Below are 23,719 nucleotides of genomic sequence, written 5' to 3' on the forward strand. Positions count from 1 at the left end.
CTACTTCCGGGTTAGCAGAGCTCGTTACCCAAAGCGTTCGTAAGGAGGGCGGGATGTAACACAAGGTTCCACTGGACAAGGTCAGGCCACTGGTCCAGCTAGCTCAGTAGCATCTGCACTGGCTGGCAGCAGCTCTCCAGGCCAGGTTTCCCAGGCAGGAGTCTTCAAGCCCTGCTTGGCGGGATTCATGGAAGTATCTGCTTGGCTCTGTGGAACAGTGTGGTGAACTAGAGGGACCCCAAGTCTCATCTAGCAAGGCTTTCCGTATGTTCTCACAACATGCTACGCATGTAGGGAATTCCTCCATACACACCCCATGGAGGTCCTTTCACATATGCAATATCCCCCACCCCAGGCTGAAGTGGCACAATTCACAGCATTCTGTTGAACTTTCAGATAACTTTCTTCCAACATAATTTCAAAGGTAGAATGTAAAAAAGTCTGCAAATAGTTTTATTTTCCTCACTTTTATATAACTTGTGAATATATCAATTTCCATCTATATACACATACATGCGTGACCATTAGGCCATATAAATATATACAGGGCTCACTCCATATGTGAAGTTATATAGCTGTATGTGAGGACATACAAAAAGATGTGGAGTGTCAGTCATTTGTTTCATAAGGAAAATCATAATTAAAGGCAGGGCCAATAAGTTATTTCACATTCTGCCATGTAGGGATTTCCTAGTGAAGACTGGGAGAAGAGAGGGCTATCCTCTCCCCTCAGAGCCATCGTCCTCACCTAGTAACCACGCACATGAGATTTTATGCCCACGCTCCTAATCAATGAGACAGCAGCCTAAAATCTTAGGAGAGTTGGCAATGATGGGAAAGGATCTTTCTAACAGAATATGGTGATGTTTGGTGGTGTGTACGAGACAGACCTAAAACCTGTGTTCTCCAGAGGACCAGCCTCAGGGAGATCTGTCCCGAAGACTGTATAAAAATAAAAAGAAGGGCAGGCTAAAGAAAATTAGGCTATGTGCCAATGTAAAACTGGCTCTCTGTAGACTGTGGTTTGTAAATAGAGACCCAACACAATACATGTGCTGATACAAATCATGGTTACGGTAATTTATACCAGGTCCCCTAACCATGGTTTACAAAGCCCATGTTGATGCATAGTTTACGTTACTGCACTGGTGCATATGTAATGTGAAAACAATAAAACAGGACAGAAGGGGTAAACTGCAAGAGGAGGAAGCATTTGCTCACAAGGCTGGCTTCGAATTTGCAGACTGTGGCTTGCAGTGAGCAGTTATGTTTCCACTTGGTTGGAAGGTTTCATAGAAGAGAATCATTTTGCTAGGTGGAGCTTTTGTGTCTCCATTCTTTATCTGAAAGTCTCTTCTCTCTTCCACTGGAGGGGGATTTGAAGCTCACCGTCAAAGTGGGTGGAGCATTTCAGCTCCCAATAAGCTCACAGGGAAGGGAAGGAGAGTCCATGTGCATGACAGCACTGACTTGGGGGCCCCAGACCTGTCATGCCTCCAAGAGAACCTGTGGCTCACCGCATGGAAAGGTCTTTCGATCTGTGCTTTTTTGCACCCAGAGTGGGCAGGAAACGCCACCTGGGTTGGGATTCTTCTTTGTCCAATATGGTATATGTTCTGTAAGGAAAATAAAAAGGAATGAGGGAGATCTGATAGGAGGCACCCACTCAATAGGTTGCTTGCAACACAGGTTGCTACAATATCCAAATTACCTGGCGTTAGTAAAAGTTTCTTTGCATGAGGCAGCTGGAAATATGAGCTCCATTTTCTCAATGTAATATATAAGAGCTGGAAGACGGCTCATGCCCAATGCCACTACACCAAGTCTGACTGGGGAGTCCCCACTGGCACACCCCAAAAGTAGCAAAGTGTTGTGTTTTTACTATTTTTTCTTGGGAGCCCAGAGTGGCTGGGGCAACTGTTGGGGGTACTTGGTCATTCATTTTCAGAACAATGTCTTCATGAGTTTCTGCATTTAAGATGAAACTCTGGCTGTGAAGCTAGATTGTTTACACAGGTTCAAAGATAAGACAGTGAAGTCATGGACATGTGCAATACGTTATGTGAGTGTGACTAAGAGAGACTTTTGGTTTTGATCTGCTGAGAGGATGCAAGCCAATCTGTCGCTGTGGGAATCCACAGCAATCTCTGTAAACAGCAACCATTAAGCTTGATGACAGGCAATAAAGTAATCTGCCTAGAACAATTCTGTGTTGGTCATCAATCAAGACTAGGGGCCAATTTCTTCATGCTTCACTGCAGACTGTATTTCAACTCTGTTAAAAGCCTGGTCAGAAGCATGCTGGGTGAATCTGTTTATAGCAGCTATCACACCATAAACAGCCACAGCAACCCTGTCAGATGAGTGGCATATAATTTTTTTAATAATCGTCATCTTACCTACACTGACTGCTGCTGGGGGCAGGCTCACCAGATGAGATTGGTTCATTGGCCCGCACAGATTTCCTCGTAATCCTGCTGATCAGCCCTTTGACTTTGCCCCAGTGAGAGTGGTCCTGAGAGAAAGAGGACACAATGTGAAGAGACTGGGTCTATCCCAGGGTACATGACATTTATACCAGCCATAATCCCAACATCGCAGAAATGAAACCAACAGCCAGGAATCTTTGATCCCTTCTTTGCCATTTTACTGTTAGTCTTGTGTCTGCTGCCAAGAGGATTATAGATCACCTGTGGGTGACCTGAGTGCTACCCAGTTGGTGCTGAGCCATGCGACAGTGCCTTTTTGGTGGTGGAACACCTCCTCTCTCACTCTCTCCCTCAAGTGTGCCTTCTGTTAAGTTGTGGGTGAACATATCGGACGACACAGCGATTCTTCAATCAGCTCTTGTTTATTCACAGGCCAGAACAGAACTGAACTGAAGGGTTCAGCTAGCCTGTTTATATAGAGCTCCACTAGAACGCAACAAGTAACCACTTTCTGTAACTATCCAATCACTGAACGTCACTTTCAATCCCTCATTTGCATATGTGGACCTGAGTGAAAACTATCTACAGTATCCCCCTGCTGCCCCAGGGTGAGAACTTCAGTACATAGCACCTTCCCTCATTGTTAACATTATGGGGGAATTTAAAACATCCCTATTTGAAACAATTCAGGAATTTGATTTCTGAAAGATACTGTTTGTGGAAACCTTGAAAGTTTATAAGCTTTGAGGACAAGTTTTTGGAGGTTCTTGTAGTTTGTTGTCTTGGGCTCCTTTAAGAGGAAAGGTGGGAGTGAATAATCACCAGGTCCTAAACCCTATTTATGTAAAAACGTAAGAAGAGTCTGACTGCAGGATCAGACCAAAGTTCCATCTAGTCCTGTTTCCCACAACAGCCGATCAGATGCCTCTTGGGAAGCCCAGGACCCTCCCAATGCTGCTGCTTAGCAACTGGTCCTCAGGGGCCATGAGCCCACATCTGGGCCTTGAACACCTTTTGGAGTTTGTCAAAAAGTGTCTTCTCCCCGCATGGTGAGGGCAGACCTCGGAGAACACAGGGCTGGTGTCACTTAAGGGCAAACTAACTTGCATTAAAATCTTTTATGTCACCCTGATGTACTTAACTTGACCAAACTCAGGGTAGATCTTTCCATGTTTACAATGAGGGGGATTGTTGCCCTTCCAACCACCTTCCCCCTGCTCCCCAGCAAAATTTAGCTCCAATTTATTTTAAACTTCCAACTTATAAAAACAATATACTATGGCAGTGTACCAAATAATCATCAAAATAATATAACATTTAATAAACAAAAACAAATGACCAACACTGAATCAAACTGATTTTCTAAAAATGCTTGGCAAAAAATGGCTTTTTTTAGAAGGCAATGAAATGTCAGATGTGTAGCTGAAATCAGACACCTAATTTTGAAAGGAATGGCATTCCAAATTACTGGCACCACTAGCCTTCGTTCACACATAAACTAAATGAATGTGAGGTGGGGCGGTCAAGAAGACTTCTCCAGAAGACCACCATGAACTGGCTGGTGTGTAAGACTTATGGGGGCTCCTCTTCCTCTGAAAGATGCATGGAAGGGCAAGAACAGCAACTGCTTTCCACAGCACTGGGAAGTTCGGGGGGGGGGGTGGCATGTGTTCCATTACTGCTAGTCATCCATTTTTCAAAGGAAGGTGGTGGAAACCCTCATGATAAACTCTTCCTGATTTTTTTTAAGAATGGAACTATGGAATAGTGTTCCCCACCTTCTCATAGATCAAGTTACCATAGAATATGATTGTAATTTATTCTTACAAAAAAAATTCTACCATAGTACTCAAAAGTACTGTACAATAAAGCTTTTTAAGTAAAATGATGTAGCCTTGCTTTTATTATTTCTGACACTTCTATCTTGCCTTGGAGGAGCTCAAGGTGGCAGACACGGTCCTCTCTCCCCCCCAACCCCCGCTGCAATTTTTAAATTTAGGTCTCAATCCTGTGAGGTAGATTAAGCCAATCACACATACATGTAAGTGGCTCAAGATCGCCCAGTGAATTTCATGGCTGAGTGAGGATTCAAACTGAGGTCTCCCCAGTGGAAATTCAGCACTCTAACCCAGAGACAGCCAACACAATGCCTTCCAGATGTTGCTGGACTACATCACCCATCCTACCCTTGACCCTGACCCTGGGGCTGATGGAGTCAGAGAGTCCACCAACATCTGGAAGGCACCACCTTGGCTACCCACGCTCTAGAGTCTAGACACTATACCACACTGCCTCTTTGTGCCATCAGTCACACCTCTCCAGATTTAATTCAAATCCTACACATGGCAAGTTTTTTGATTCCCCCCCCCCCTAATGGAACATGGCAGACCTACCTTGAGCTTCATGCCTGGTGGCAAGGTGTGTGAGCCCCCATCTAGCTGATCCAGCAAACTGGGAGAACTGGCAGAGTGGGCTGTTGACTTCTGAGGGCAACCATCCTTGTTCCCTATGGCAGCAGAAGTGTATGTTAGCCCAACACAATCAAATCATAAGAACATAAGAATAGCCCTGCTGGATCTGACCAAAGGCCCATCTAGTCCAGCATCCAGTTTTTAATTTATTTATTACATTTATATCCCCACCTTTCCTCCAAGGAGCTCAAGGTGGCAGATATGCTTCTCTTCCTTCTCCTTTTAGCCTCACAGCGGCCCTGTGAGGGAGGTTAGGCCGAGAGACCAGGAGGAGCTTATGGTCATCCAGTGAGGTACATCCAGTGGTCCGACCCTCTAACCCAGGGCTTGTCCACCTGGTCCCTACCACCCACTAGTGGGCGCTTCAGGATTCTAGGGGGACGGTAGTGGGTTCTACGGCCCAAGCTGAATCCTCCATCCATCGAGCACCGGTGGGCAGTAAGGAAATTTTACCATCAAGAAAGATGCATTAGTGGGCAGTAGGTATAAAAAGGTTGACTACCCCTGCTCTAACCACTACATCACACTGGAACATAATTTAACTGTGAAGAGAGCACTTCATGAACCCAGTGTGCTAAAAGGACTGCCTGAATCAAGGCTCAGTCTCATTTGAGAACGTGTTCAATCAGAAGGTGGAATCTTGTTTCCTTCTGGCTTTTCAGCTTGTTGCCAATTTGCCTCCATGTCTAAATTCATTATATTTTCTCAGATAGACATCTCCCAAGAGCCTGTTCTGAATGTAACACCTAAAGCGCTCCACTCATTTTTGTTCTCGATGACAGTTCTAAACGTCGTACAGTGTGACAGATCACTTTTCTTATGTGTGTTAAAATTTCCAATAAAAAAAAAACCTGAAGGACCTGGAAATCTGTTTATACTTATTCTACTGATCTGAATAAGTTAATTGCAACTTTGAAGCTACCCAGCTCAACTGGTATTATATCCCTTTGCTACGTTGACAAATTTTATGAAGCAATGCATTTTTAGGAACAGAAACAACTTCACACACACAAAAAGGTAGCAACAGAAAATTTCTTGGAATTTTCTGAGAAGTTTCTGCTCCACCACATCACAACTTTCAACCTTTTTCAAACAAATAGTTTCAAACAACCTAGTTTCAAAATGACAGTTCAGTGTTATCAAACTCCAGCTATAAATTACCTCAGATTAATAAGAATTAATAAGGGATGCGGGTGGCGCTGTGGTCTAAACCACAGAGCCTAGGACTTGCTGATCAGAAGGTCGGCGGTTCGAATCCCCGTGACGGGGTGAGCTCCCATTGCTCAGTCCCAGCTTCTGCCCACCTAGCAGTTCGAAAGCACATCAAAGTGCTTCTCTGGCGGGAAGGTAAATGGTGTTTCCATGCGCTGCTCTGGTTCGCCAGAAGTAGCTATACACCGGCTATACACCGGCCAGTAAGGCGAGATGAGCGCCGCAACCCCAGAGTCATTCACAACTGGACCTAACAGTCAGGGGTCCCTTTACCTTTACCTTTAATAAGAATTACTTAAGATATACCCACAAGAGAAAAAAGTGACTACCAATGTTGGTAGTCTTATGTTAAAGCCCTGACCTTTTCATAACTTATTTTAAAAGCTATCAGCAATATTCTCAGAAAACAACTGAACCTGGATCCAGAATGTTTTGTTAACATTTCTAAAAGGGAAAAGGGTCTAAAGATAAGAATTCTATATGTCATGTGATCACAGTGGATGAGTATGTTGCCTCAGTACTGGAAACGTTTGCATGCTCTGGCTAAGATACTCTAGTACTCGGGATCAGGGCCAATGGCTTGCCTTTAAACCAAGAGTCAAGAGCTCACCCAGGTTACGGGCTGGGCTCCGTAGCGCCCGCGTGTCCGAGGCAGAGCGGGCCCGGAAGTGGTGGGGGTGCCAGGAGTCAGCCGACTTGAGATGCTCCTCTTCTGCCACCTTCTCCATGGTTGCTGGAACCTCAGCCTGCATTTCAAGTGTCATCAGCCCAGGGCCATCTGGCACATCTTCAGAAAAGCCTTCCTGTCAGACAAAATGGTACCAGAGTTGAAGAAAAACCATTCTAGAAACACATCTCTGGGGGACATATTTCAGGTTCAACAGTTGAAATGGGGCTAAGATTAAAGAATGTGGAGATTAGTGATCCCAGGACTATGGATCCAATTGCAAAAGAGCCAGTCTGGTTAGAGTGCATACCTATGACCTGTGAGAACAAATCCCCTATAGGCACAAAGCTTGCCAAGTGCCCCTGGGCTGCCTCTCTCAGCCTACCTCCCAGGGTCGTTGGAGGGGGGGAATGTTGCTCTCTGCTTCTTATGTGTGATTTGAAAGGAAGTAATTAAATAAAACGAGCCCCTACAGTTCACAGAGTGTGTTTGTGAATACTGCTGATTGGTGATGTTGGTTTTCAATATGCATAGGGTAATTTGCATTACAAAATTTTCAGTTAAGCATCAGAAAATGTGAGATAATAGAAAAAGATCTAATTTTTATTTGCTTGTATTTGGTTTAAAAAAAAAAGTCCACTACCAAACTTGCCTAATACTGTATTTGCAATTGGCTCCTGTTCATTCTTGCTAATGAATGTATGAAACTAAAATTTTCCACAGAAAAATAAAGCACTAAAAAATGTCTGCCCCACATACTGCTGCTGGCCCACTGATGAGTCAAGTCCAACACATGAAAGCAGCTCATCTTTTTGGCAAACGAAATTAATGGACTATGCCGAGCTGGCGAGATTAACAGGGAAAATTCAAAACCAGCAGGACCAGATTTTCTGAAGGACTGGAAGAAATTTATGTTATATTTGAAAGACAACTGTAATTATTTAACATCGCTAGTAGGGTTACAGAAGTTTTGTAGGGGGGGGTTATAAATTATTGTGAAGATGACTGAGATATGGATGTAAGATTTGAATTATAGCAATAAGTATAGTAATACAATTCAGAATGAGAACGGAATTTAGAAAACTATTAGAAGGGGTTGAAGGAAGTCTCAGGTGATAATAGCCAAAGATTTGCCATGTTGTTTTGTAAGTTGTTATGTTGGAAAATATGTGCAAAAAGTAATAAAAATTAGATTAAAAGGAAGAAAGGAGCTCATCTCTGCCCACCACCACTTCCTGCCCCCAATGTCCGAACTGCCATCTCCTTCCTGCAACAAATTTACTCAAAATCACCATGAACTTGTTTCAATAACCCTCTAATAAACAGCCCTCAGCCCTTTCTCTCACGTTCTCAGATTCCTGGACCCGCACCCGGCACTCCATGATCTGCTGCTGATGCTGAAGTCGAAGGTTGGCCTGCTGCAGGCGGGCGATCTTCTCCAGCATCTGGCAAATGTGCTCCAAGTACCGTAAGCCCTGTCCAGGCATGGTCAGCAAAGTCTCGTGCACCTAAGAAAGGAGCCAGCATGGGCCGTCAGGGATATGAGCTCACTTGCACGTTCCGTATACAGCAGACAGCAAACAGCCCCAGAGAGAAGCAGTCTAAAGCGGAGGAGGAGGCAAGCAGCTCCTGGAACAGCCCTGCAGCATCGTGCCAAAGGCTCATCTCCCAGTGGCTGAGCAGATGCCCATGGGAAGCCTGCAAGCAGGACCTGGGCTAACAGCCCCCCCCCCCCCGGCCGCTTGTGATTCCCAGCATCTGATATTCAGGGGAATACTGCCTTCAATAACAGAAGCAGAAGATCGTTGTCATTGAGTCACTGATATCCATATCCTCCATGAATGGGTCTCATCCTCTTTTGAATCCATCCAAGTTGCATCCAAGTTCCATAGTTTAACTATGCACTGTATGAAGAAATACTTATTTTTGTCAGTCCTGGACCTTTCACCTAAGTTGAGTTAGCCATTATGAGCGGGGAAGGGGAAAGAAATATAGGATTTCCAAGATCTGCCTTAAGGAAACAGATGGTGCTGGCTCTGAACAGATTGTAGTATCAAAATTTCACATTTATTACAATAGGATGGATTTCAGTGCAGACACTGAACTCACTTGGGAATGTAACTGGAAACATCTCTAAGCAAAGGGCATCAGATGTAGGAGCACAAACTGACGTGGCCTGTCTTTTCATCCAAACTATTCAACATTGCTTAGCAAGACCAAAACCTCAGTGTCATATATGAAAAATAGCTGTCATTTCCCACAATACAGTGGTACCTCGGGTTAAGAACTTGGGTTAATTAGTTCTGGAGGTCTGTTCTTAACCTGAAACTGTTCTTAACCTGAAGCACTTTAGCTAATGGGACCTCCTGCTGCTGCTGCGCTGCCGCCGCACAATTTCCGTTCTCATCCTGAAGCAAAGTTCTTAACCCGAGGTACTATTTCTGGGTTAGCGGAGTCTGTAACCTGAAGCCTATGTAACCCGAGGTAACACTGTACAAAAAAGCTTGTGCCTGGCTGTTTTTGAACAGATGGATTCAATAGCTGAACTAGGGAAGAGCTTTATGGGTGAAAGAGTCCAAGTTGGCTTATGTGAGGCAGCCATGCTAGAGGATTGGTTTCTGGAATGCCAGCTTTATTCTGATATTAGGGAACAACAACCACACAGATACACATACCACTGTTTGTATACTCTAACATGCAGTTTAGATGTATTTTACTTTGTTCTCTTTTGCTATGGTCTATGGACTAATTCAGTAACTTTTATGTATGTATGCATCTAGCTCAAACTCAGGTGAATCAAGACTGGAAGGCCAAGTAAGTTCTCAAGTGTCCCAGCACCTTCCTCCTAAAAACCGGGTCAGGAAAGAGCAGCGTGTGCACGTTATGTTATGTCATCAGAGGGCAAGGACCTTGCCACATTCCAGCAAGAGGCAATTAGGCAAGGTATCGTCATCAGGTGGAATGGAGAGCATTTCCCATACGAAACTGCCCCACCTAGCTAGTGGGAGGAGAGACTGGGATACAGCAGGAGAGGATGCAAGCTATCACACAATCCTGGGTCACTAAAACTCTGCCAGCCAGTCATAAAAGCCGCCTTTCCAGCCATCTATAGACCTGTTTCCCAGCACACGGCTGTTCCTTCTCCAAACAGAAGACTAGCTTGGCAGAAATAAAAACCCACTGCAAAGGAACCTAGAAAAGGAAGAGCAGCTTTTGGCCAAACCATGCTTAAAACTGGAAAAGCTGCTGCAAAGGAGCCTGGGAAAGAGGACCTGTGCTTGGCTTGGCTTAAAACAGCAGAGTAGTGCACCTTTCTCCCCACTTACCTGTCCTTGTGGGCTCCATTCCTCTGGAGTGCTGTTGCCAGACAGCATAGGAATCAATTCCCCTGCAGCAGCATCCACATTCTCGTTGACGCTTGCTGCCCGGTGCAAACGATAGGAATTCAGGCCCTCCAAGTCCACTGGGCTACGGGGCCTCTGACCCAGCCGCCCGGGGGATCGGCGAGGCACCTGGTGCTTCTGAGACCGCTGGACCACCTGGGCCAACTTCTTGCTGGCAGAGAGATTCCGGCAGTAGGCACGATCCTGGATGGGACCCAGGTCCTCCTGCTCTTCACCTTTGGGGAAGCCTTGGCAGGGAGCTGCAGAAAGTGGTGGAGAGTCTTCCATCGAAGGCTGGAAGACATCAAGACAGTCCAAACAGAAGCTTTTCTCTGAGCCCTCCGGGCTGGAGGGAGAGTGATCATTGCTGGTCATTTCAACACCAGAATCCTCCGATTCAGATTTGAGGAACCTCCCGCTGATAGGCAAGAAGCCTAGCTGGTGGGGAATGGGTTCTGCTAGGGAGCCAGCCTCATCCAATCGATCCACCCGGCTGATTTTCTTGCCATCCAGCTCCATGTCAAGGGGGCACTGGAGTTGAGGTTCCTGTAGACTCTGAAACATGCTGACTGAGGTCAACACCACGCAGTTCTCTACGGGGCTCCAGGCACTAGCTGAGATTTAGAAGGGAAGAAGACATTGTTGAGACAGAGGCCAACCCTGCTCCACAGATCATGAAAAGCCCAACACCTGGATCCAAGTAAATATAGTGCCTTCCCAACAGATAACTCCGCCCTGGCCACTCTCCTCCCCCCAAAGCTCCTTTGGATGAGGAAATGTGTGTGCTTGCAACATATGCATTCCAAGAATATTCCTCATGCACCTGAATCATGCTGGCCTTTGCTTCAGACAAGGCGTGGCAGAGGAGGAGGAGCTGAAGACGGTGCTAAGGAAATAAATCTTGGGGGAATAGCTTCGGCACAAGTATTATTGCACATGGACCATGAATGGTGTGTGCCACCCTACTGCCAAGACTTGCCCACCTGTCTTCAGTCTCTCAATCGGACTGTTCAAAAAATTATGTAACTGGGGCTACAAGAGAGGTCTTGTGCAAATTTTGTGGCCCCAGCAACTTTCACACATTCTACTTAATTTGATGGCAGGGTTCTTGCTGTTAGCCTGTAGAAGAACAGGTGGGCAATCTATGGCAGGGGTCGGCAAACTGCGGCCCATGGGGGCAGTTTAACTAGCTCACGAGCAGCCCCCAAACCGAGTTGCCCACTCAGAGTCATCACACGCACGCGATCCAACCCACGGAGACATCTCTGCGGGACTTGACCGGCCCAGGCAGACCAATACCTTGCCGCCCCCTGATCTGTGGCCTCTGCCTAATTTCCCATGCGAGTGGGGAGAGCCCAGAGGGAGAGAAAAACATCACACTGTGTGCAAAGGAGGTTATATAAAACAAATACTAAGCAGTTAGACAACACTTTCAGAGCGTGTTTGCAGCCACCTCACAGACATTGTTTCAGTAACAGCCCTCTAAGGTAGACCAAACAGCCCTCTAAGGTAGACCAATATTATCTATAATTATTGTACCAAGGAGGCCTAGAGAACTCAGCTCGCCTAAGGTTATCCAACAAGCTCTTAGTAAACGGAGACATCTGAACCGGCGGCGTCCCAGTTCACAGATTATTCCTTTTTACAATATGCTGGTGACACTCAGGTCTGCTTCTCAAGATCTAAATTGGAGAGACCAGTTTCTGGATGCTGCGGTGGGATGGATACGGGGAAATAAATTTTGCTTGAATTCTGGCAAGTGGTTCTCTTTCCCAATAAATTGGTCCACTGCCTGAGTGGATGGGGGTGACGAACACCCTCTGAAGCAGCAGATACACAGCTTTGGGGTGGCTCCTGGGTCCAGCTGTGTCACTGGAGCCCCAAGTGAACTGCTCTGAGTTACAACGGATTCAATTAATCCTCATCATCATGGCGAGGAGTGCCTTTAGCAGACTTCTGCTGCTAAGACAACTGTGCCTGTTCCTGGACTGGAACAACTTAACAGGCACTGTTAACCATGAGGCTGAAATGCACTCTATGTGAGGCTTTCCTTGCACTTGGTCCAGAAACTGCAGTTAGTGTAAAATGCTGCAGCATATTAGCTAAACAGGAGAGAGTATCTTTGTGCCTGCACTCCAAGAACTGCCCGTTTGCTACCAGACTGAGTTCAAGGTGCTATTATTGGATCAAGGCCTTACCCCAGATGTGCCAACTCAATCACTTCATTATCTGCAGAACTGGCACTTCTATAAGAGCCACAAAACATCTGTTCTGCACTTGTAAGTTGTTCCTTTAGTGCGGGATCACCTGCATTGCACCAGGCAGGTACCATCCCTGAAACCTTTTAGACATCCGCTGAAAACTCTTCTGTTTCGGCAAGCCTAACCAGACATATGATTTGGTTGCATCTGTTCTTGGGTTTTTTAACTGTTTTAAAATGTTTTAAGTATGTTTTTTCTTAACTCTATTTTTTGTTAAAGAAGTGTTTGTCACCCTGGACTCCTCTGGATAAAAGTTTCAAAAATAAATACTCCTGTAAACTTGCTAAGGCCTTCCATGCCTCTTTTAGCCCTGCTGATGCTGCAGTGAGCCCTGGGAGATGCAGAGCACCTGAGTGACAGGTGCCTCTTCCTTCCCCCAGCCCCATCTCCACCCCCAATACAGCTACTCTACTGTGGCCAGCAGGACTCCCAATTTTTATCCCACAGGAAGGTTGGGAGAGGAGGGTGGGCAAAAAGGCCAGCAAAGAAGGAAATGCAATCTGTCTCCTGGAATTTCTGGAGGCGTTACAGGATCTTTAGGTTGCAATCTGGCAAACAGGTAAAGTTGGCATTTCAGTGGCACCTGCAAGAATTCCCTCTTCTGTGTAAACCACTTGGTAGGGTATTTTGGGTTTATCCAATGCTAATTCTATTCAAGAGTTGAAATTAATGAACCTATGTTATACATGTCCATTAATGTCAATGGATTTACTCTGAGTAGGAACCCCACTGAATACAATCCTTTCTGTTTCAGAATTAACTGATTAGTTTAATTTCTATTCCTCCTTTCCTGGAGACAGTGCTCTCCCTGACCAAAATAAAATCCTCAGCCTCCTTTCTAGGCACTGACCAGACCAAGACCTGCTTAACTTCAGGAAGGTGATTGCATTGCAGTTAGACAAGTTATGCTAATTGCATCATTGGAATGTTTGCTTCTGAGCTGCAGCTTCAGCAGCAACAGGAGTTTCCTCCATCCATGCATGCAATTTAAGCCAAAAAAGGTAATTCCTAAGCCTTTGTGTTTACAACAACATTGATGGTTTTTATTTTTGACTCCCTTTACTGACTAGCACAAAGATAACTCTGGAGGTATCTCTTAACACTTGGATTAAATAAATACCAAAGAATTTATATTTCATAAATACAGCGAACAGAAATGTGGTAACTGCTAAGATACACCTGCATGTCAAATAAAGCTTAGGTTTTATAAGTCAGGATTGCAATTTTTTTAAATTTCCCCAAATTTCCATTTTTAACATTTATATATATAATTTTTTTATAAATTTTTATTGATTTTCCAACATAAATTATAACACATTACAACTTACAATACAAAGACAAACAAACATATAAACATGTATAATTTCATAACCTTTTTTTCTTAAACCCAATTTCAACGACTTCCCCATGCCTCCCTTTTCTGCATCCCTGTTTTAAACTTTTTCAGCAACCCCTAATCTCAATTACTTATAATTCACTTTCTTTAACCTTTTTCTCTTACCCAATCATTTATCGCTGCAAATCTGCTTTGCCTTACCCATGACATTTTAGCACTCAATAATTTTACAACTGTTCTTGAGGTAAAGTTTAAATTTCTTCCAATCTTCTTCCACCGTCTCTTTTCCTTGGTCACGGATTCTGCCCGTCATCTCAGCCAATCCCATATAGTCAATCACCTTCGTCTGCCACTCTTCCAGCGTGGGTAGTTCTTGTGTCTTCCAATACTTTGCTAGAAGAACTCTTGCTGCTGTTGTAGCGTACATGAAAAACGTCCTATCTTTCCTTGACACCAATTGGCCTACCATGCCCAGGAGAAAAGCCTCTGGTTTCTTATGAAAGGTACACTTAAGAACCTTCTTAATTTCATTATAGATCATCTCCCAGAAGACCTTAATCCTTGGGCACGTCCACCAAAGGTGATAGAAAGTACCTTCCGTTTCATTACATTTCCAGCATTTGTTATTGGGCAAATGATAAATTTTTGCAAGCTTGACTGGGGTCATGTACCACCTATAAATCATTTTCATAATATTCTCTCTTAAGGTATTACATGCCGTGAACTTTATACCGGTGGTCCATAACTGCTCCCAGTCAGCAAACATAATGTCATGACCAATGTCTTGTGCCCATTTAATCATAGCTGATTTAACCATTTCATCCTGTGTATTCCATTTCAACAGCAAGTTGTACATTCTTGACAAATTCTTAGTATTGGGTTCTAACAATTCTGTTTCTAATTTTGATCTTTCCACCTGGAAGCCAATTTTCCTGTCCTGTTTGAATACTTCATTTATCTGGTAATAGTGAAGCCAATCTCTTACTTTAGACTTCAGTTTCTCATAACTCTGTAATTTCACTTTTTTCCCCTCTTGTTCTATAATTTCCCAATATTTTGGCCATTTGGATTCCATATTAAGTTTTTTCACTTCCTTTGCTTCCATTGGTGACAACCACCTGGGGGTTTTATTTTCCAGCAAGTCTTTATACCGAATCCAGACATTATATAGTGCTTTCCTAACAATATGATTCTTGAAACCTTTATGAGTCTTTACCTTGTCATACCATATATATGCATGCCAACCAAACCTGTTATTGAACCCTTCCAAGTCCAAAATATCTGTGTTCTCAAGAAGTAGCCAGTCTTTCAGCCAGCAAAAAGCCGCTGATTCATAATACAGTTTTAAGTCTGGCAGGGCAAACCCCCCTCTTTCTTTTGCATCAGTTAATATCTTAAATTTTATTCTGGGCTTTTTGCCCTGCCAGACAAATCTAGATATATCTTTCTGCCACCTCTTGAAACAATCCACTTTGTCCACAATCTGCAATGTTTGAAACAAAAATAACATTCTCGGCAAGACATTCATCTTAATAACAGCAATTCGACCTAACAAGGAAAGTCTCAGGCTTGACCATATTTCTAAGTCTTTCTTAATTTCTGTCCAACATTTCTCATAATTATCTTTAAATAAGTTTACATTTTTAGATGTTAAATTGATCCCCAAATATTTCACTTTCTTTGCTACCATTAGTCCAGTTTCCCTATGAAACCTCTCTCTTTCCTCTGCTGTTAGATTTTTTTCCAATACCTTCGTTTTTTGTTTATTCAACTTAAAACCTGCTACTTGACCAAATACTTGTATTAGCTCTAAAACTCTTTTTGTGCTAGTGTCTGGCTCTTGTAAAGTTAATACTAGATCATCTGCAAACGCTCTCAATTTATATTGTTTGGCTCCGACCTGAATCCCTTTAACCATCTGGTCCCCTCTAATCATCTTTAGTAAAACCTCCAAGACAGATATAAAAAGTAATGGGGATATTGGGCACCCGAATCGTGGAAAGAAGCGTATATTACACTTATACCAAAATCTGAGACTGAGAAGAACTCGATCAAGAAGAAGAAGAAGAAGAGGAGTTTGGATTTGATATCCCGCCTTTCACTCCCCTTCAGGAGTCTCAAAGCGGCTAACAATCTCCTTTCCCTTCCTCCCCCACAACAAACACTCTGTGAGGTGAGTGGGGCTGAGAGACTTCAGAGAAGTGTGACTGGCCCAAGGTCACCCAGCAGCTGCATGTGGAGGAGCGGAGACGCGAACCCGGTTCCCCAGATTACGTGACTACCGCTCTTAACCACTATACCGCCCTATATCGTTACTCAATGTGGATTACAAAATTTTTGCAGACATTTTGGCAAAAAGATTGAAGAAGGTTTTGGTGGGGGAGATTCATAAAGACCAGGCCGGTTTTCTTCCAGGAAGACATTTATCTGACAATGTAAGAAACATAATAGACATTATGGAATTACTAGAAGCTAAGGCAGTATTGATATTTGTGGACGCGGAGAAAGCCTTTGACAATATCTCTTGGAGCTTCATGAAAAAGAATCTGAAAGGGATGGGGGTAGGCCAAGGTTTTGAGAATGGTATAGGTGCAATTTATTCTGAACAAAAAGCAAAATTAATTGTAAATAATATGGTTACTGAAGAATTTGCTATTGAAAAAGGGACACGACAGGGGTGCCCAATATCCCCATTACTTTTTATATCTGTCTTGGAGGTTTTACTAAACATGATTAGAGGGGATCATTTTAAACATTTATAGCAGAGAATGAAATATATGCAGCACAAAAAGGAAAAACCGAGGGATATCAACTGTGAAAAAACGTGGTGGAAAATCTTTTTTTAGCCCAAGGACCAGGCAACCTTCTGGGGGCCACACGGTGACGGCGGACAGCCTGGACCAGAGGCAAAAGCAGACAGGATAAAGAAAGTCAACTTCCCATAGCACAAGAGGCTCGTTTCTATACATACCCTTTTCTATCCACCATCCAGACAAGAAAGAGGCACCATTAGAGTTCAATAACACATTCTAGCCAAGAAAACATACTCAAAAAGGGTATGATCCACAGCAGTTCCTGGACCAGGATAGCTTGGCCTTGGTAAACCATCCTAGTGACTTCCTGTCTGGACTGCTGCAATGCATTCCACATAGGGCTACCCTTGAAGATGGCCTTGAAGCTGAAGTTAGTGCAGAATGCAGCCGCCAGGTTGGAGGGTGGGGCAATTCAGAGGGACCATGTGTTAGCAGTCCTGGAAGTGTGGCACTGGATGCCAGTGAACTACTGGGCCCCATCCAAGGTGCTAGTGCTAGCATACACAGTTGTAAACAGCCCAGGACCCAAGGAACTAAGGGACAGGCCTTACAGCTGAAAGGAGAGGTCCTGTTGTGATTCCGCTGCTGGGTGCTGCTCTGCTGGCACTGACCCATAACACAGCCATGTTACTTTCTTGGTAGCAGTCCCTGCTTATGGAATGAAATATATGAATATGAGTTGTGGGGATATTTGGTTTGCTTTCAGAAGTTCCCAGAATTCATTTTATATTGCATTGTTTTTATCATTTTGCTGTTTGCTGCTGTGGGCTCCTTTAGGATGGGAGAAAAATAAAGTAAATAACTCCTGATTCCCTCTGCCAATCAAAACTTTAATTTCAGGTGCCTAATTTAGAAGAGAAAAGACAGTATTTTTGTTGTGTTGCTGAAAAGTGGGAGCCTACTGCAGATGGCCTGTCTGCTTTCCGTTCTGGATGAGGCCTCCCCATTCCCTCTCCTCGCATTCCGGTTGTAGAGTCACCCAGACCAGTGGTGGGACACTTGAGTCAAAGTCATGATGACTTCTGCCGCTCTTTTAGTACTAGTACTGTGCCATTCTTATCTAAATGAGCCACACAACAAGCTAGGCATTCCCAACAAGGAATCCTACATTTAATTTATTGAATTTTTATTGCACTAGCCAAAAACCATGGCAACATCCAAAGAAGGAAAAGGAAAGGAAAACAAAAACAAAACAAACAAAAAACACAGCAGTTGCTACATATGCAGTAAAACCATGGTCAAATCCACCAAAATTTCTTTATACACAGAATAAAGGGTAATTCTCAAATAAAATGTGCACATTAGATCTCAGAGTCCCCTTTGCAATTGACCACTAGCCCACCCACTTCTTTCCTCCTAACCCTCCTACCAGTGGCCGGGGTATAGAGAGCCTCCTTAGAAGTCCCAGAGTCATCAGTATCACTCAGCAGCCATTTCACCCTCTCCGCCCCGGTTAGACTAGTTTCCAACAAAGAATCCGGAATCAGGGGCCCAGTGTCTAGAAACACAGGATCACCCCCTTGACTCTAGAAGCCTCTCTCGACTGGAACAAAGTGGCCTCAAACATGCAGGGTGAATCAGATGCGGTAGGGGAGGAAAAGGAGCCCTTTTTTGGATGGGGGTGGAGGCACTTTGGCAGTCTGGCACAGGAATTTAGATTTCTGCATCCAACTCACATTCTGTAAATAGAAATGAATTGAGTAAGATAATGAGCCAGAACCTATTCAAAGAATGTGTTGCTTTTGTCCACTGCGTCCACAGGAGAGTTTTTAGAGGGCAGGATGTTTGAGCCAAGCTCTGGAATTATTAGAATTACAGCGCTAACAGTACATGGCAGAAGTAAATAATAATAATAATGGGGGCCACAGAGCCCTATCTTCCAAAAGACAATGTGGCATAGAATTCTGAAGGCTGCAACTGATTCCAGAATAAATACGTTGAAGTTTTTTTGGCCAGGTCCATGACTTGTGTGTTAATTGGGGGGGATTGGATTTTGGCAGTGCTCAGAAGCAATCTCCCCTTTTGCCTAGAAGCTGGTGTGGACGTTAAAATGCTTAAGTTAAGACCTCAGTCTCAGGTGACATCTTTATAGCAAGCACTCATGCATCTACACCACCAGCACAGGTGAGCACAGACACCATCACTGTCTGTTTTTAGGTGCCAGGCAAAAACATCCTCTTTCTACCCAGGCTTAGGGTTTTTAATTGGAAAGGTAGTTCCTTGTTATGCCCATCTTTTAAGTGGGGAGTCGCCCAGGTAGAGTACAGAATAGGACTTGCTCCTTTAAAATATTGTCAGATGAGCATTTCAGTTTTTGTGCGTTGCTGCTTTCATCTGACTTTGTTGTTTTATTTTACTGTGTAAGTTACTCTGAGGCACTTGAATGCAAAAAAGGAACAATCTGATTTTCTGAGAAAATGAAGTCATTCTGCAACAATGCCAGTTAAGTATTCCTTCCCCATCCATGTGCACCAAGAGCTAATTCTGCATGCAGCAACCTTCCTCTGGACTGCCCAGACCCATCAGATGCAAGACCACAGGCAGAATGAATGGCCAGGGCTCAACCCACACCATTCCCAAGTACAGGCAGAAGGTGGGGGACACAGAAGAGAAACAAGGGGCCCATTGGTGTTCATCCCAGACTTGCCAAAGAGCCAAATTCCTTCACTAACTGAAACAATCATATTATTTGTTTAAACCACAGTTTCCTAAATTGACCCCATGGGGGTCAGTGGGATTTTGCAGGGGGTGGGTGGAAAATAAGTTTATGAGGTATGCTGCAAGAAACACAAAAATAATTAGGAACTTCAAGCTGCAGAAATAAAGGGCACTGGGCATGTACAGAACGCACATCCTTTGTCAGCGAGGAACCTCTGTATTTAACAATATGATTCCACAGTCCAGCAGCATTCCATATTTTTAAATTGTTATGAATTCCAGTAAGGGAGACTGAGGAATAAATGTTGATTATATAGTCATACTTACACTGCTAACAATTTGGGTTAGAGTCAAGGACAGCTGGACTAGCTCATCAGGGGAGTCAATGAACTCACACCTTTGGGAAACCCGGATTTAAACCCTTCCTCCTCCACTGCCTCTTCTGTCGGGACCCAGGCCTGCCCTCTGGTACTCTGCCCAGCACCTGGTGCCCCACCCCCACTATATAAGCAAACAAATAAACAACATTGCATCGTGGAGGCAGTGGTAGGATCCTATGTAATGGCTGCTCCTCCTATCCAACTCACTCTCCCTCCCCCCTGACAAGCAGAGCCCAATAACGAAGATCCATCATTATTTCTCCCTCTCTTTTTCTGGCATCCTGAGAGCATAAACACAAGCATATCTCCGTCTTTCATCAGCCTGGCTGGACTTTGCAGTTCCACTGAAGTGTGGAAGAATGCGCAGCCCCAAGAGGGCCCTGCAGGGAAACAGCAGAGCTGTTTGCTGAGGATCTGCCATCACCTTGCAATCTGAAGCAATCATTTCAACCAGCGAAACCAGCACAGCTCCATCAAGAGCTGTCAGCCCCACTGGTCCTGCTACAGAGACCTCCACTCTCTTGAGCCAGCCAAATGCTTAAGGTAGAAGGGTGGGGTGGGGAGGGGGGAGAAGCAGGAGGAGGAACAGGTACTGGAAGAAATGAGAGATGAGCCGTTTGATCTACATGGTCTGAAGTCTCTCCAGGTGGAATGGATCCAAACCTTCACCTTCTCTCCTTCCAACTGTACCTATTTAGTAATACCAGTACCTGCTTTCTGAATAATAGTATTGGCAACTTGTGAGTAATGAAACCAAACTACACTGATCCAGGAGGAAATTACATTAAACTTCGAAAGCCTTGGGCTCCCACTTGTTCTGCATCCAGTGAGCTGGTTTGGAAAGCAGTGCAAACTCAACAATATCCTGTCGTTTCTTACTGCTTCCCGACCCAGCCTAGCTGTGCTTAAAGCCAGTCATGGGACTGCTGCCTTACTTCCAATATTTGGGAAATGGGGTTGCTGAGTTTTGAAATTTGAAAAAGTGCACCGAGTTTTGAAATTTGCTACAGGGAAATGCGACGTTTCTAAAAATGTGCTTGGGAAGCAGAACCTTGCATTAACAAGGATAGTTGGTGGACTCCCACTTCCATCACCACAGATAGCTCAGCCGATAGAGCATAAGAGTCAGAGTAGTCGGTTTGAGCTGTACACCAGGCAAAAAATTCCTGCATGACAACGGGCTGAGCTAGATGACCCTTGTGCGTCCTTCCAACTTTATGATTGTCTGATCTGATTCAATATAGGATGGCGATGGGAGTTGTAGCCCAGCTACATCTGAAGCATCCGTTGCTCTGTCCCTGCTCCCGCCAACCTAGCAGTTCGAAAGCAAGTCAAAGTGCAAGTAAACAAATAGGTACTGCTCTGACGGGAAGGTAAACGGCGTTTCCGTCCGCTGCTCTGGTTCACCAGAAGCGGCTTAGTCATGCTGGCCACATGACCCAGAAGCTGTACGCCGGCTCCCTCGGCCAATAAAGCGAGATGAGCGCTGCAACCCCAGAGTCGGTCACGACTGGACCTAATGGTCAGGGGTCCCTTTACCTTTTTTACATCTAAAGAGTCACAAGTTCTCCATCCCTGTTGGGACAAAATTATGGGCCAGTTCACACGAGTCAGTGTGGCATAGTGGTTAGACGGGGACTGAGGAAACCCAGGATCAAATGCCACCTCAGACATGAAGGCACTGGCTGGCAAAAGGCTACTCACCATACCTCACTGTGCTGTAGTGAGAATGAAATTGAAGAGCCATGTATTCCACCTTAAACTACTTGGTGGAAATACCGGTAATTGTTCATGATGAGCATATGCATGGATAGCAGGCCCAGGACCTAGTCCAGCTTTACAGCAGATGGGTTCTGTCTCACAGAAACATTGCTAGGTCTAATGTACTATTTTTCCATTCCTTGGAATGTATAATTCTTATCTGCAGACTGCAAAGAACTGGGACACTTAAGTTAGGTAGCCAATAATGGGAGCAGATAAAGAAATAGAAGGCCCACACTATCTGCCTTTTCAGCTGAAGACATTTTGTTCTAATGAGCTTTCCCATCCCAGAAGAATGAATGAATCTTCGCCATCAATCTATTCTGTACAGCTTTTGTTTTGTTTAGTTTTGACTACGTATATCTTCTGTCTTTGTGTTTTGTTGTTTTTATTGTACATCACCTTGAGACTATCGTTCACAACAATGGCCATGGATCACGAAAGTCTCTGATCTGAGCTTTTGCCAATGGCTGATCACAAGCTTTTCTCTACAGCCGTGAGGACTAGAAACTTATATCAAAGTCGAGTTTCCAAATGTTGTGCAAGACACAATATTCCACACTTGCATAATAAACTGGGACACATACCTGCAAACACCCAAGTCCTTTTAACAGAGCAACAGTTCAAATGCTCCACAAATCTCACTGTTGCTCAACCAGTTGAATTTCTGAATATGAATCTGTCATTTATGGCAAAGTGAGCAAAGCTAATGGTTCAGCTCTGCTCATGGTTGAGCACAGAGAAACCAGTTCTGAAATGTAGTTCTGCAAACTGGACAAGAAGGTAAATCTGCCACATTTAGTACACATTCAGACTTACTTCTCAGTAAACAAATAAATGAGCAACCTTATGTACACTCAGAAGTTCTACTATATTCAATGGTGATTACTCTGAAGAAAGTGAACACAGGATTGGAGTCTAAATCATCCAGGACATCTATGCAACCTCTTGTATGGATGGGGATTGGACCTCAACTTTTCTTAAGCTTTACAGTGTGGGCATATTCAAGTCTAGGGGCCTACATGGAAGCAGTGAAGAAAAGGGATCTCTATTGCATCACTCCAATCTCTAGTACAGTACTCCAATACCAATTACTCCAATACCAATTTTTATTTATTTAAAATTGTATTAATCACATTCATACCCCATCTGTCCTAGAAGCAACTTAGGGTGATGTTCTTTGAAGTTATCCTGTTTTATTCTAATAAACATGCAAAAGAGGTTAGGCTCAAAAAACAGACACTTTGACCCAGTCCCCCTTAGCTTTATGACTGAGTGGAAATTTGAACCCAAATCTCCCCAGGCCAGAGTCCTACAGAAACTCTACCAAGTAAACCACAAAAGCTAAACAAACAACAGAAAGTTTTTCCCATCGCCTGGAGGGAAGCATTCAGGCACTGGAATGAAGCTCGTCTTCTCAGTCTGGTCCCCAGCTTGTATGTTATCCTAACTTTTCCTCCCAGAAAATAACACACACATTTTGCAAGGCCATTGTGTTAAAAACAAGATAATCACATCCTAAATAAAAGAAAGACAAGGGACCAGATGGCCAGGCCAACTTCTTTCAAGGTCTCCTACATTTGTGTGCACACAAAACTTTCTTTACCAAGGGCATAAAATACATCTTTGAGCCTGTCTTGCAGTTATGCAAACTTGTGACTATCACAAATGTGACATAGAAAGAAGAACGCACCCAATTTAAGTGCCACCCCCAATACCTTAATATGCCTTTCTGTTTTGGGCATCGATGCATCCTGCAATATAAAAGCAAAACGAATTTTGGCAGGAAATATATGCATGCAATTTAAAATTTAAACAGACGTACTGCTTTTCTGTTTATCAAAACTGCAGGACAGGCAACATTACTCTTAAAAGCCCTGGCACGTTCATCAGAGAAAAGCACAAATACATCCTGTGCGTGTCCACCTTTATGCTCAATAAGTCTCAGACGAAATACACTGAGGTCAGCATGCAATTCAACAGCCGTTTGCACGTCCACTTGCGCTGGAATCCTACGCACACTAACCAGCGGTAAACCCCACGAAGCTCGGTGAGGCTTACTTTTGAGTAAGGGTTCCTAAGACTGCATTGGTAAAGGCATTCACGAGCAGCGTCGTGCAAAACAGCCCTCGAAAGCGAGACTAGAGGCTTTCTTTAACCTAACTCCGGAGACCCGAAGGGGCCGCGGGACGGGTCGCCCGGGAATTCGCAAGCCAGGCTGGGGGGCCGCGCAGAAACCCACCTCCGCGCCCCCGAGGCGCCACCGAGAAGACGCGCCGCCTGCGCAGCATCTCGCGGCCGGAGAGGAGGAGCAGCAGCAGCAGCGCGGCCGAGTCCGCCGCGCCAGA

At 44.3% G+C, this 23,719-nt stretch overlaps 1 protein-coding gene across 5 annotated transcripts; it reads right to left on the reverse strand.

Annotated features, from left to right (window-relative positions):
* Positions 1–432: 432 nt before the first annotated feature.
* C15H8orf58 (chromosome 15 C8orf58 homolog) lies at positions 433–23,691 on the reverse strand. 5 transcript variants are annotated; one of them, XM_053367029.1, is made up of 7 exons: positions 23,614–23,653; positions 23,090–23,125; positions 10,106–10,776; positions 8,126–8,287; positions 6,723–6,915; positions 4,823–4,935; positions 433–1,616 (listed from the first exon to the last, which is right to left on the reverse strand). In XM_053367029.1, the coding sequence occupies exons 3-7, from the start codon at positions 10,724–10,726 to the stop codon at positions 1,392–1,394; spliced, it is 1,314 nt and encodes a 437-aa protein (XP_053223004.1). In that variant the 5' UTR covers positions 10,727–10,776; positions 23,090–23,125; positions 23,614–23,653; the 3' UTR covers positions 433–1,391. The 5 variants fall into 5 exon arrangements, with proteins under 5 accessions (XP_053223004.1, XP_053223002.1, XP_053223001.1 ...); XM_053367027.1 differs by lacking the exon at positions 23,614–23,653 and adding an exon at positions 23,433–23,548; XM_053367025.1 differs by lacking the exon at positions 23,090–23,125 and adding an exon at positions 2,400–2,515 and having other exon boundaries at positions 1,409–1,616; positions 23,614–23,691.
* Positions 23,692–23,719: the final 28 nt, after the last annotated feature.

The sequence above is a fragment of the Podarcis raffonei genome, chromosome 15 (genome assembly GCF_027172205.1).
Source record: "Podarcis raffonei isolate rPodRaf1 chromosome 15, rPodRaf1.pri, whole genome shotgun sequence".
Classification (NCBI taxonomy): domain Eukaryota; kingdom Metazoa; phylum Chordata; class Lepidosauria; order Squamata; family Lacertidae; genus Podarcis; species Podarcis raffonei.

Excerpts from the sequence above, each read along its gene's own strand:
- C15H8orf58 (XM_053367025.1), bottom strand. The coding sequence starts at position 23,662 with ATGCTGCGCAGGCGGCGCGTCTTCTCGGTGGCGCCTCGGGGGCGCGGA. Across the intron at positions 2,516-4,822 it reads CACCAGGCATGAAGCTCAAG|GACCACTCTCACTGGGGCAA; the intron begins GTAGGTCTGCCA and ends TCTTTCTCTCAG. Across the intron at positions 1,617-2,399 it reads CCCAGCAGCAGTCAGTGTAG|AACATATACCATATTGGACA; the intron begins GTAAGATGACGA and ends TTTTCCTTACAG.